General features: G+C 33.5%; 1 protein-coding gene across 16 annotated transcripts in view; it reads right to left on the bottom strand.

Moving 5' to 3' along the window:
• The window catches only part of TRIQK (triple QxxK/R motif containing), a 283,919-nt gene that overhangs the window by 206,282 nt on the left and 62,667 nt on the right, over positions 1-14,970 (bottom strand). For all 16 annotated transcript variants that reach the window (XM_053208576.1, XM_053208577.1, XM_053208578.1 and 13 more), the window contains one exon: positions 554-639. In XM_053208576.1, coding sequence (XP_053064551.1) covers positions 554-639 — 86 coding nt within the window. The remainder of the gene's footprint in view (positions 1-553; positions 640-14,970) is intronic.

Raw genomic sequence — 14,970 nt, 5'->3', positions numbered from 1 at the left:
ACATTGGATTAGTATCTGCTAACATCATTCTCAGATGCATTTATCCCTCTTAAGCAGTTAAAACACTGATTTTCTAAAAGAACAAGTTTGGGGACATCATTAGAATTTTATAATAGAGAGTACTGGCAAGAATAGTAATGCACAGAGTAAAATTACACACATGAATGATCTAAGTATATATAATTATAGCTAAAATTTCAATAACCATAAAAGTAAACTTATTGAAAATGAAAGAAATTTTTTTATTCAGGCCACATAAATCACTGAACTGTTTGAACAATATACACAGCAGCTAGAGAAAAAATAAATTTCAACTTTAAGTATAACTGGTTCCCTTATGCGACATTGTGTTTTATTTTAAGACCAAGTCAAGTCTCAGAATTGGAATGATGTTTCCCATTAAGCAAATTCTTTATAAAAACCTTCAATTCTGGCATTCGACTTTGATTTTGAAATGTCATAAAACATTTAGAATTCAACATTCATGCAATCCAGTTTTAGAAAATGAAATGGCATGCATATATCAAACTTTAAAGTTACCAAATACAGGTACCTTTATGCCTATTGCTGTTTTCTTTGCTTCTGCTTTTAATTTGGTTGCTCGTAAAATAGGTTTGGTTTTTTTATAATCTTGTTTACCTAAAAAGAAATAATTTCAGGCAATGAGTTATGCTTATATATAATTCAAGTTTAACAGCCATCTGAAATGTCCAAGAATGTTTAAATACAGTAAACCTGGGACACGGAGTTGAAAAGTAGCTCCCAGTTATGGAAGCCATAAACTTGTCACCCTAAGGTCAACCTCTCCTCCTCTCTTGATTTTAAAGGAAGAAGAGTCAACAGACATCTTTGATTTGGTGTGCAGTGAAGAGCTAAAAGATAAAAACTTATTTGAGAGAGTAAGATGTTTAAAGTAAAGACAGTAAGCCTTTTGGAAGCATTTAAGAACAAATGGGCAAATGAGTATACATAAGGTCCCATTAATAGGTAAAGCTAACTTTATTTTCCTAAATGAAGAATAAGAGCTCATTACAAATTATTTTATTAATGATATATTAAGTGTCCAAATAATCAATTTGAGGAATAGCCTCAAGTTTTCTGTGAATAAGAAACTAAGAATCTGTAAGTACTTAACTTTTAGTCACTGAGTTCATTAGAAAAATGCATATTTAACTTTTGTTTGTTCTTAAAAGAGGACAAAATAAATACTGCTAGATAAATATGTAGGTTAGCTACATTCGGATAATAGTTTCAATCTCCTTTACCACACTTCATTCCCAAAGATCAATAAGAATTAAGTTAGTATCACCAAACTTCCTTTTTTGTATATCATTTGATGTCACCACTAATGAATAACAAAACTGAGTTTGTGTGTAACCTGTATGTAACTAATGAGTTACATAACCTGGGAAGAAAATAGATTTAACAACAACAACAAACAACAATAACAAAAGCATTCATTAGAATAATACACTATTTTGTTAACCAAACTTTTAATTAAGAACTGGGTCAATGGGTCTCAAATACAATCTGTCACTCTATGGGAGTTAGCATATGATCATATAATCTCTCTTTTACATTCTCCTTAGTTTGCCTTGTTTCCATCTTACTCCTTTTCCTTCATGACTGGTTTCTTTCCAAATCTTTCTCCTGTATCTCCTTTATGTAAGTAATACAACTTCTAACTTTAGTTTCCACATCTTCCCCACACTGAAATAAATCTGAAAGCAGTTCATCTACACAATAGTATATTATAAAAAATTATGTGCAAATATTAATGTATTTGCTAATGATCCAAAAGTGCCCTTAAAATTCCATATAGATTTTTAGAATTAGAAATGGCAGGAAGAAGTGAGTCATATGGATGGGAGTAATGAAAAAAACACTCTATTTGTGTTCATTAGATACATAAAAGTGTTTCTTTAGCTGAAGAGCTATGTGTTTCTTTTTTTTTAAAAAGAGTCAGTGTATGTTATTTTCTTAACTGCTATCATATAGCAGTCATTCTGGATCTATGAACATGCAGAAGCTTAATAAATATTATTTGATGATAAGGTTTAATGATCCAGAAATGAGCCAATTGTAAAAATGTACATCAAATGATCTAAATTTAAATTATAGAATGAATAAAATACAGAAAAATATTACTCTGACCCATTTAAAATTAGCAACATTTAATTTTGTTGAAAAAGCGTTGACAAGTGTTCACTCTGATTTCACATCTGAACAGTCAAACTATTCATGTCATTACTCCTGCTGAGATATAAACAGTTCAGAACAATGAAAATGGTGACACATCAAATGCTTCCACTCAGGGTTACAAAACAAATTTATAAGAAGAATCAAAAGAGAAATTGGAAGATGATAGATTTGAAGCCAAAAAGTCATTTATTGTTTTATATATGGTCTATAATAATCTTCGGGTGCAAGGGGGAAAAATTAAAAAAGGATTGTCTTCACCCAAATGTTTTTCATACACATATGTTTCACTCTGGATGATGTGTCTGTCATAAAACAGATTCAAATACATACCTAAGAGTCAACGTTAGAGTGGGGATTTATCGCCCTACTTCACTTGTTGTATAACTTCTTGGTTAAATGTGTTCCATTTCGATTCAACTCCTGTAATCTCTTAGAGAATAATACCTCTAGATTTATATTAAATTTGATAGGAACATTTGAAAATGTACTTATAATAAATAGATGGTTTTAAAAATTATTTACACCTGGTACTTCTCCAAATAGTGCATCTGTCATTAATTTAGCATTCTGCTTGCTGACTATGATGTCCAAAAGTATAGACTGAAGAATGAAGTTTCAGTCTACGAAGTGAAAACGTTTACAGGGGACTTCGTCAAGTTCTTTATAACCAAAACTAGATATTTCTATTATACCCAAAGAGGTTTTCAACATTTAAATTTTTTATGGCTTCAAGAAAGATACCTATGACCACAGGATTATAAAAAAATGTAAAATACAGAAGCCCCTGCCTCCTGAGTATTTAACTTAGAAACAATACACACACACACACCTGCACATACGTATATAATTTATATATAATAATATAGATTTTATATGTATATGGCTTCTTGGACACAGGTCTGATTTTGGTTATATCAATAATGCAGTAACCAAAATAGCTGTTTGGCAATTGCTCATTACATTTTATTTATTTTTTTTTAATGTTTATTTCCTTTTGAGAGAGAGAGAGAAAGTGGGAGTGGGGGAAGGGCTGAGAGAGAGAGGGGGACAGAGGATCCGAAGCTGGCTCTGTGCTGACAGCAGCAAGCTCAATACAGGGCTTGAACTCACGAACCAGGATATCATGATCTGAGCAGAGGCTGGACACTAAACCGACCAAGCCACCAAGGCACCTCTGCTCATTACATTTTATATGAAAGGAAACCTGGATAATTTAAGACTATGAAGCTCATCTGGGACCTCAATTATCTAATTTCTCTGTTCAATGGCACCATTCATCACATTTCTGTATTTTCATTTCCTATGGCATAGTTAGGTTAACAAAAGCTTTTTCTCTCTATCCCCAAGCTTCCTGATTGAGTGATTTATGCTTCCTCTCTCCGATATAATCCTATAATACTATTTATTATATTTTATTTTTAAATTAACATACAGCGAAATTGGCTTTTTTCCTTTTGGTATACAGTTCTATGAATTTTAATGCTTCTATACAGATTCATGTAATTACTACCATAATCGGGGTACAGAATAGTTCTCCCATTCCAAAAAACTCCCTGTGCTGTCCTTGTATATCCATCCCTCCTCCTACCCATAGTTCCTGGCAACCCTTGTTCTACTGTCCATTTCTATAGCTCTGTCTTTTCAATAATATGGCAATGGCTTCTTTTATTCAGCGTAAGTCCTTTAAGTTTCACCTAAGTTGTATGTATCACCAATTCATTCTTCTCTATTGCTGACTAGCATTCCATTATGTGGAGGTACCAGAGTTTGTTTATCCATTCACTCACTAAAGTGCATTTGGGTTATGTCTAGTATTTAGCAAATACTACAAGAGATACCTATAAACACAGGTGTACGGATTTTTATATGAACACAAGTTTTCTTTCAATTCATCTAGAGTAGGACTGCTGAGTCATATGGCAAGTCTATATTTTAACTTTGTAAGAAACTGCCACGCCATTTTCCAGAGTGGCTATATTGTTTCACATTCCCACTAGCAATGATCAGAGTTCTGGTAGATTTGCATCAGAAGTAGTATTAGTATTGTTTCACCAGGTTATCTATTTTTAGCATACAACTGTTTATAGTATTCCTTTATAATCCATTTTATATCCATAAGGTTGATAGTAACATACTAATATCATTGATGATATTAGTAATTTGAGTGTTCTTTTTTTTTGTAGATAGTGTAACTAAAACTAAAGGTTTTTCAATTGTGTTGATCTTTCTAAATAATAAACTTTTGATTTTCCTGATTTTTTCTATTGTTTTTCTCTTCTGTATGTTATTTCCATTTTAATCCTTATTATTTCCTTCCTTCAGGTTGCTTTGGGATTATTTTGCTCTTCATATTCTAACTTGTTTAAGCAGAAAGTTAGGTTACTGTTTTCTTCTTTATAAACATACTGGTTAACAGGTATAAATTACCATCTCAGTACTGCTTTAGCAGCATCTCATAAATTAGCAAGGAGAAGAAAAAAAGTTACATACAAAAACTATACGTAGTCATCTAGTATATTTATCTATGCTGTTACCTTTACTGGTGTTAGTTTTGGTTTTGTTTGTTTATGGACGTGGATTCAAATTTACTGTCTTGTATACTTTCTTCCAGCCTACAGGACTCCCTGTAGTGTTTCCTTGCAGGGCAGGTGTGCTATTAACAAATCATCTGGTTTTATTTATCCAAAAACATCTTAATTTCTCCTGTTTTTGAAGGATAGCTGTGCTAGATATAGAATTCTTGTTTGGCAGTCTATTGCTTTCAGTACATCATATGTCATGTGTTTGTTACTTTTCTCTGCTGTTTTCAAGATTCACTCTTTATGTTTGACTTTCAACAGTTTGACTATAATGTGGCCCAGGGTGGATCCCTTTAGTTTATCCTACCTGAAATTTATTAAAGTTCTTGGATTAAAAAAAATTAAAGTTTTTCATCAAATTAGGGAAGTTTTGGGGTATTATTTTTTCAATATCCTTTCTGACCATTTTTCTCCCTCTTTTCATTGTAGAATTATTATTATACATAGAATGGTATTATGGATTATGGTATTATGGTATTATACTATGGTATACATAGATTGGTATGTGTCCCACAGGTCTCTGTGTCTCTGTTCATTTTTTGTCATTCTTCATTCACTCTTTTCACGTTTCTCAGAAAGGATAATCTCAATTAGCTTCTCTTCATGTTCCCTGATTTCTTCTGCTAGTTCACATCTGCTGTGAAGTCCCTTGGCAAAATTTTTATAATTATTGTATTTTTCAAGTCAAGAAAATCTATTTGTTTTTTTTAAGTATACATAACTTACATTTCTATAATAAGATGCTTTATTTGGTGAGGCATCATTCTCATATTTCAATTCTTTAGACATGATTTTCTTCAGTTTCTGAACATATTTCAAACAGCTGACTTAAAGACTCTGTTCAATTAAATCCAAGATATGGGACCCCTGAGTGGCTCAGTCAGTTAAGCATCCGACTCTTGGTTTCAGCTCAGGTCATGATCTCACAGTTCATGAGATCAAGCCCTCCATCAAGCTCTGTGCTGCCAGTGAGGAGCCTGCTTGGGATTCTCTCTCCCTCTCTCTCTGTCCCTCCCCCTCGACTCTCTCTCAAAAAATAAATAAATAAACTTGAAAAAAAATAAGTCCAAGGTATGATCTTTCTTAGAGACAATTTCTATTCTTTTTCTGTGTATGGAGCACATTTTGCTGATTCCTTGTCCATTTTATAATCTTTGTAGAAAACTGGACATATCAAATAAAGTAATGTGGCAGTTCTACAAATCATATATCCCCTATGATATTGTTGCTGCCGTTTGCTTTTCTTTTGTTGTTTTTAGCATTTGTTTTCTTAGTGACACTTTTGGTCTCATTATGTAAAGTCTGTATTCTTGTCTCATGCAGCCACTTAGCTTAATGTTCACCTAAAGACTAGACAAATATTTTCTTAAATATCTTGAATCAGTAGGTCTTCCACTTTTGCTGGGACTCTGTGGTGTGTGTGTGTGTGTGTGTGTGTGTGTGTGTGTGTGTGTGTTGGTATACATTTTCCAGCTCTGACAGGAGTTTACAGTTCTGCCTTAGCTTTCACTTCCTGCTAGCTTTCTCAAGGTCAGCAATAGATGAGAAATACTATAGTCTTTTCAAGTCTTTATTGGACATGGCATAGCCCTGCACAGGCTTGTGGCTTTCTAGATTCCCAGAAATCTATGTTGGAGATTTTTAAAGACTATTGACATCTCTTTGCCCAGTTTTTTATAGTTTTAGAAGGACCTTCTGCTAGTCCCAAGTAGTAATGCTGCTTCAAGTAGTTCTGATGTTAAAAAAAAACTTGCCACTGACTCTATTTGTTAAAAGCTGGGAGAGAGCTCTTCACAGAGTGAGCTCTAAGTCCAGTCAAATAAGGACAAGTTTTGATAATGAGGCTTTTCAGTGAGTTAACAGGTCAAATATGGACAACTCTCTGAGAATGGAGTGTGGCATAGCTCCAAACCCATTCTGCCTCCTCCAGTACCTGCAGGATGCTCTTTTTCACAACTACTATAGTTGCAAGGTTGAGGACAGAAAGATGGAAGTAAAGTCAGTTAAAACCCAACAAAGTCTAATGTTCTCACTGAGATTCAGCTATTTTTCTGGAATAAACATTCCTTGGACTACTGTAAGAGTTTCATTAATTTCCAGATTTCAGAAAAAGTTGATTTTGACTTTTTTTTGCATTGTTCTTATTGTTTTCACAGAGGGGCAGACTTTTGAGATACTTTCTATTCAAGAAGTGCTTCCTTTCCATCCGTTTACTTCCAATGTCATTATATTTGATGTTAATTTCTTTTATACAGCCTACATTTAGGTCATTTTATAAAATGTCAACCTGAAAATCTACTGTCCTTTAATTGGTATGCTTAGACCATTAACATTTAATTAAACTATTAATATGTTTTTATTTCGGTCTACTATTTTATTATTGCTTTCTTTTTTTGTTCCCTTTGACTTGTTCCTGTTTCACTTTTCTTGCCCTTTTTTTAAATTATTTAAACGTTTCTTAGCATTCTATTTAAGTTATTATGATTTGGAGGCACCAAGTGGCTCAGTTGGTTGAGAGTTTGACTCTTAATTTTGGCTCAGGTCATGATCCCAGAGTCATGAGATCAAGCCTCGCATCAGGCTCTACACTAAGCATACAGCCTGCTTGAGATTCTCTCTCTCTCCTTCTGTCCCTCTCCCTAACTTGTGCTCTCTCTCTCAAAAAAAAATTATGATAATTTTGATATATCTTTTAGTATATTTTAATAACTGTCCTAGAGGTTATGAAATGTATACTTAACATTTTATATTCTAATTCAAATCAATATTTTCTTCAATTCCCTATTTATAAGCATAATCTACATTATTTTCAAAAATTTAATGTACACAATATAATAAATTTCATATTATTATATAATGGAAATAAGCAATATAGTGCTTTGTAGTGCTAGTTCTACCAGCATTAGTTTCTATCTTTTGACTTTGCTATGCTTGTATTTGAACTTCTTGGACATGTATCATAGGTTAGGAAAGCAGATGTATGTAGTGAACTTCTACTAATTTAGGACGTTAAATATCTGTAAGCAAAGAATTATAAAAGTGAATATACTGCTGTAGCATAGGTGTGTTTTCCTTACAAATGCCAGGAAAGACATCGTTGCCCCTATTTGATGCACATTTTTATTACAGCCTAATAGTTTTGCAATAAAAAGTGAAAGGTACATGCATAGTTAGAAGGATTATTATACTCTTGTTACTGAAACTTTATATTCATTCATGATAACTACAAATTGTCCTTACATAATATCAATATAATATTACTAAAATTTAGTAGTGAAATAAAATTTCCTACTACTGTTCTTTCCAGTTTTGTGACAATTTAATTGAAGACTACCCTGAAGTTGCCAGATCTGTACTATTAAAAAGTTACGTTATTATTTTCAACTATTCATGTTAATAGAAATTTCTTGATATTATGTAATGAAAGCAAAGTTTAGAAATACAGAAATAATGTTCAGACTGATACATGAAGACAAATGCCATTCTCAATCCTCAATCTCAATGACCATCATCAAAACAGCCATAACATTCTCTTTAATTTTCTCTAAGTTAACCGCATATTATAACTTAAATTTATGAAACATATTTATAGTAATAAAATGTCACCTTTGTATGTTTAAAATAAAGTTGTGAAATTAATATTCTAGCAGAAAATTCTATAATACAGGAAATTGTTTTTATGGCCTAGTAAGAATACAGATTCTGTTATCCATTATGCATAATTCTTAGTAATGAAAATACATTGAGATAATTGCATTGTGAAGATTGCCAATCCAAACAGAAAATTTATCTAAAAATCATGACACTGAGAGTTAAAATTCCTTCAAATCAATCTGAGATTCTTAACAAATCTAGAGTGTGTATTTCTGTCAATGTGAATTACTCATTATAAAACTTTTGTTGCATGTAAAATTCAAGATCATTTTTGGGAATAAAGTGGAAAAGCCTTCCTCAAATATGATAATGATACACCTAAATAATGTACTTGGAATAATAAAATAAATTTATGAGAATTCCTGGATTTATAAGAACTTACATAAGGCAGAAATACACTTAGGATGTGTGAGCTTTAGTATTTATACTGTAATAGATTTTAGCTTTCTTTCTTTTTTTTTTTCAAAATGAACCTGGATTTAATGCTGAAAAATGGACATTTCAAAATTAAGAAATATTAAAATTTGCATTTTCACATAGGAAAACGTGTCATAAAAGTGCTCTTTGAACCAGTATCAGCAACTATAACTACCAAACTGCTTTAAGTATGTGCACATAGTTATTTAGTAGAAAGTGAAATCTCTGAAGTAAGTTTTTTTTGGCTAGCAAGTAACAAATTATTAATTATTGTCCATCAAGAAACAAGAAAACTCTAAGAAAAAATATATATATAGTATTTTATTATTTTCACCTGCTTCCACAATCTTAACTGCATGAGTCATTATTTTCTAAAGTTGCTAGATAGAATTGCCAGAACCTCTGAATATAGTGTGAAATTAGAACCTATCACTGATTGTAAGTGTTCTTAGTTAACCTTATGTCTACCTAAGCATAATTGAAAATGTTCACTTATGGTCACCAGGATTTTTATATTCCATTTTATGGAATACATATGAAATATTTTATGTTTAGCCAACCCTTTCATTCATTCATTCATTAAAAATTATTTTATCGAGGGGTGACTGGCTGGCCCAGTTGGTAGAGCACGTGACTCTTGATCTCAGGGTTATAAGTTCAACTCTCATATTGGCTATGGAAATTACTTAAAAATAAAAACCTTTTAAAATTATTTATTGAGCACTTACTATGTAAGTGTTCTAGGTACTGAATACACAGTAGTGTGAGTAAAACAGACCAATTGTCTATTATCCTTGTTAAAAGATAGATAGGGGCACCTGGGTGGCTCAGTCAGTTAAGCTTCCAACTTTGGCTCAGGTCATGATCTCACGGTTCATGAATTAGGGCCCTGCATCAGGCTCTCTGTTGTCAGCACAGAGCCCTCTTTAGATCCTCTGTCTCCTTCTCTCTCTGCCCTTCCCCACTCATGCTTTCTCTCTCTCTCTCAAAACTAAATAAACATTTAAAAAATAAATAAATAAAAGATAGATAATAAGCAAACAAAAACATGTTCAGTTTCTCAAGTGATAAAAACCACTAAAAACAAAAATAAAGTTAGTAAGGGGAAGAAAATAAAAGGGACAGATGCAGTGTTTCAGATAGAGTGGTCAGGTAAGGTCTCCTTGATAACATCACTTAACATTATTACTTGATGTCACTTGACCAGATATTTAAATGAATTTAGGGAGAAAGTCATGTGGATATCTGGTAGTTGCAATTCCAAATACTGGGAACATCAAAGTCCAAAGACTCAGGAAACCCCAACCCCTAGAAGGTCAAAATGTCACTGAAGTTTCTCAAGTCAAAGAGCTTTATGGATAATAAAATAAAAATCTGAGAGTGAGGTCAGCATCATGGCAGCATGAGTTATTCCTTTTACTCCCCTTTCATTTGCAACTAATCAGACACCCATAACCAAAGAAAAGCACCTCTTCACTACATACCAGGACACTCAAAAGATCCACCTATTAATACACCCACAAGTGGGCAGACTGGACAGCAGAGGAAGCCATGGAGCAAGGGGAGCCGCAGTGGCACCAGGGGTGGCAGCTGCAGAGGAAGCTGCTGTAGGTCTGGCTATGTGCCAGCACAACCTTTCTGGCAGAGGAGGTGGAGGGTGAAGGTAGTTGGCAAGTGGGGTCTGCCCAGTTGAGGGTTCTGTAGCTAGGGGAATCCATTGCTCTCTTTTAGAAGGGAACACAGTGACTGGGGGCAGGGAAAGGAAAGAGAAGTAGGCAGACAAAGAGAACTGAAGGGAAGTGTCTCCTGTTGTCTGTCTCAGGGTTCAGGGAAAAGAATCACCCACAGACCTCTGGGACTCCTTCCCCCACAATCATGGATCCCTCTACAGAGCTGTGGGCACACCCACAGCCCCAAGTGCTAAATATGCACCATCCCCTCTGCAGCCAGTTTTCTTTTCTTTTTTTTTTTTTATACCTGGACTCCCAATTTTCAGTAAGATAAACCAAAAAATTATGCTATACCACCACCTTCTGGAAAGTGAAAGGAAGGCTCCTAATTACCAACCTGTCAGAATCATATTAAGCAAAACCTTACCTAAATAAGAAAAGTGTACATTACTTTCAATGTGAAAAGTAGGCACTTTTCATCAAATCATGGTAATACAATATGACAAAAAGGAAATGACAATTCTCCAGAAACTGAACCCAAAGACATGGAATATTGCAATCTAAGGGATAAAAGAATTCAAAATAGCTGTTATGAAGACATTCAATGAGCTATAAGAAAACTCAGGCAATATAAAGCTCTCAGGAATAAAATGAACAGACAAAGGAGTAGTTTACCAAAGTTACTGGAATTCTAAATAAGAACCAAACAGAAATTCTGGAGGTAAAGAACTCAATAAATGAGATAAAGAATGCATTAGAATGCATTGGAAATAGAACAGATCAAATGGAAGAGAGAATTCACAAGGTGGAAGATAGGCATCTAGAAATGATTCAGGCAGAAGAGGAAAGAAAACTAAGATTTTTAAAAAGCAAAGAAATCCTATAAGAGGTCTCAGGGTCCATTAGAAAAGCCAACTTTAAATAATGATTATTTCAGAAGGAAAAGAGGGACAGAAAAAAGGCAGAGAATTTAATTAAGTAAATTTAATTAAAATTCAATATCTAAGAACTTCCCAAATCCAGGGAAGGAACTGGATAAAATTCCATGAAGCTTATTAAATGCCTTATTACTCAATGCAAAAAGATCATTTCCAAGACATATTTCATTAAAAGTGTTAAAAGTAATGATAAAGAAAGAATTTTAAAGACAGGGAAAAAAAGATAGTAACCCACAAAGGAATGCCTATTAGACTATGAGTACATTTCTCAGCAAAAACTCCACAGGTCAGGAGATAGTAGAATGACATATTTAAAAATTTGAAATATAAAAACTGTCAGCCAAGAATATCTTATCTGCCAAAGTGATCCTTCACACATAAAGGAGAAATAAAGGCCTTCCCAGACAAATTAAAGAGAGGAAGTTCACCGCCACTAGACCTGCCTTACAAGAAATGTTGAAAAAAGCACTTCAAGCTGTAAAGAAAGGACAAAAGTACACAAAACTCTTTTTAAGGTGACGAGCAGTCAGAATTAGAATATTCTTTAGAACAGTATGTTAAACTATTAATTATAGCTTAAGGTTTAAAGGAAAAGGACATTAAAAATACAGCTACCACAAACTGGTAACAAAGTCACAGCATAAAAAGAGATCATTTGTGACATCAAAAATATAAAAGGGGAAGAATGAAATGACAGAGACTTTATAGAGAATGAAGATAAATTGCTATCACCAGGAAAAAAATATATTTTATTCATCAAATGTCTTATACAAACCTTGTAGTAACCACAAAGGAAAAATCTAGAAGAGAGACATGAAACAAAAACAGGAGAATCATCCCAGAAAACCACTAAAAAAACACACACACAAAAAAAAAAGAAGGTAAAAGAAACAGTGGAGACAAAATAACCAGAAGGCAAAAGATAAAATGACAGTTGTAAATCCTTACTTACCAATAATCAATCTAAATGTAACAGGGTAATGGGACTGAACTCACCAGTCAAAAGGCAAAGTGGCTAAATAGTTAAAACAACAACAACAACAACAACAAAAACAAGACCCAACCATATGCTGCCCGCAGGAGATTCATTTCAGCTCTAAAACACACATCAGTTCAAAGTGAAAGGGCAGAAGATGATATTTCAAGCAAACAGAAACCAAAATGGTGGGTATAACCAAAATTATATCAGACAAAATACACTCCAAGACAAAAAAGGTAAGAAGACACAAAGAAGGTAATTATATAATGATGAAAAGGTCAGCACCTCAAGAGGATATGACAATTGTAAATATATATGCTCCTAACCTTGTATATCTGAGTACCAAGATATATTAAGCAAATAGTAATAGGTTTTAAGGGAGAAATAAAGGACAATACAATAAACGCATGGGATTTCAATACCCCATTATACAGCAATGGATAGATCATCCTGGCAGAAAATCAACAAAGAAACTTTATAACGAACCATACTTCATAACAAATGGACTTAATAGACATATACAGAACATTCCATCCAATAGCAGCCAAATATTTATTCTTCTCAACTGCACATAGAACATTCTCCGGCATGGATCGTATGATATGCCACAAAACAATTCTTAGCAAATTTTAAAAGACTGACATAATACCAACCATCTTCACTGAACTAGAAATTAACAACAAAAAGAAAGTTAGATCTATGAATATGTGGACACTAAACAACACATTTCTAAACAACCATTAGACCAAAAAGAAATAAAACACTAAAACAAATAAAAATGGAAAAACAACATACCAAATAGTCAAATAGTGTGTCAAATCAAATAGTGTGGGCTGCAGCAAAAGCAGTTCTGAGAGGAAAGTTTACAGCAGTAAACACACATATTAAGTATGAAATTAAAAAGATCTCAAATAAACAACCTAACTTTACACCATAAGAAATTAGAAAAAAAAAAAAAGAATAAAGCCTAAAGTTAGCAGATGGAAGGAAATATTAAAGATCAAAGCAGAAACAAATTAAATAGAGACCAGAAAAACAATAGAAAAGATCAACGAAATTAAAAGCTGGTTCTTTGGAAAGATAAACAAAATTGACACACTTTTAACTAGACTAAGAAAAAAGAGAGAAGACTTAAATAAAACTAGAAATGAGAGAGGAGACATTACAACTGACACTGCAGAATTATAAAAGAAACATCTACTCATTATCAGGAAAATGCAAATCAAAACCACACTGAGATACCACCTCACACCAGTCAGAGAGGCTAAAATGAACAAATCAGACTACAGATGTTGGCGAGGATGTGGAGAAACGAGAACCCTCTTACACTGTTGGTGGGAATGCAAACTGGTGCAGCCACTCTGGAAAACAATGTGGAGGTTCCTCAAAAAATTAAAAATAGAACGACCCAGCAATAGCACTACTAGGAATTTATCCAAGGAATACAGGAACACTGATGCATAGGGGCACGTGTACCCCAATGTTTACAGCAGCACTTTCAACAATAGCCAAATCACGGAAAGAGCCTCAATGGTCATCAACTGATGAATGGATAAAGATGTAGTTTATATATACAACGGCATACTACTTGGCAATGAGAAAGAATGAAATCATGCCATTTGCAGCAATGTGGATGGAACTGGAAGGTATTATGCTGAATGAAATAAGTCAGTCAGAGAAGGACAGATATCATATGTTTTCACTCATATGTGGATCTTGAGAAACTTAACAGAAGACCATGGGAGAAGGGAAGGGGAAAACATAGTTACAAACAGAGAGGGAGGAAGGCAAACCACAAGAGACTCATAAATATAGAGAACAAACTGAGGGTGGATGGAGGGATGGGGGAGAGGGGAAAATGGGTGATGGGCATTGAGGAAGACACTTGGGATGAGCACTGTGTGTTGTAAGTGATGAACCATGGGAATCTACCCCAAAAACCAAGAGCACAATTTGACAGTAAATTATGTTAAAATAAATAAATGAAAGAAACATCTATGAACAATTATTTGCCAACAAGTTACATAATCTAGAAGAAATGGACACATTTCTAGAAACACATAACCTACCAACACTAACTCAGGAAGAAATACAAAATACGAACAAACTGATAATAACCACAGAGATTGAATCAGTAATCAAAAACTCCCAGCACAGAAAACTCAGACCCAAAAGCTTCACTGGAGAATTCTACTAAACATTTCAAGAATCAATACCAATTCTCATCAAACTCTTTCACACTCTTACAAACTCTTTTTATGAAGCCAGATTTACTTAGATACCAAAACAAGATAAGGATACCACAGTAAAAGAAAATTATAAATATCCCTGATGAATATAGATGTAAAAATTCTCAATAACATATTGGCAAAATGACTTCAAGTATTCATTGAAAGAATTATACACCAAGGCCAAGTGGGGCTTATCCCTGGGATGCAAGGATGGTTCAATATGGAAATCAATAAATGTAATACATCACATCCATAAAATTAAAGATAAAAATCATATGATTATCTCAATAGATGCAGAAA

Source organism: Acinonyx jubatus, chromosome F2, assembly GCF_027475565.1.
Source record: "Acinonyx jubatus isolate Ajub_Pintada_27869175 chromosome F2, VMU_Ajub_asm_v1.0, whole genome shotgun sequence".
NCBI classification, from domain to species: Eukaryota; Metazoa; Chordata; class Mammalia; order Carnivora; family Felidae; genus Acinonyx; species Acinonyx jubatus.
This window is presented reverse-complemented; position numbering and strand designations above follow the sequence as displayed.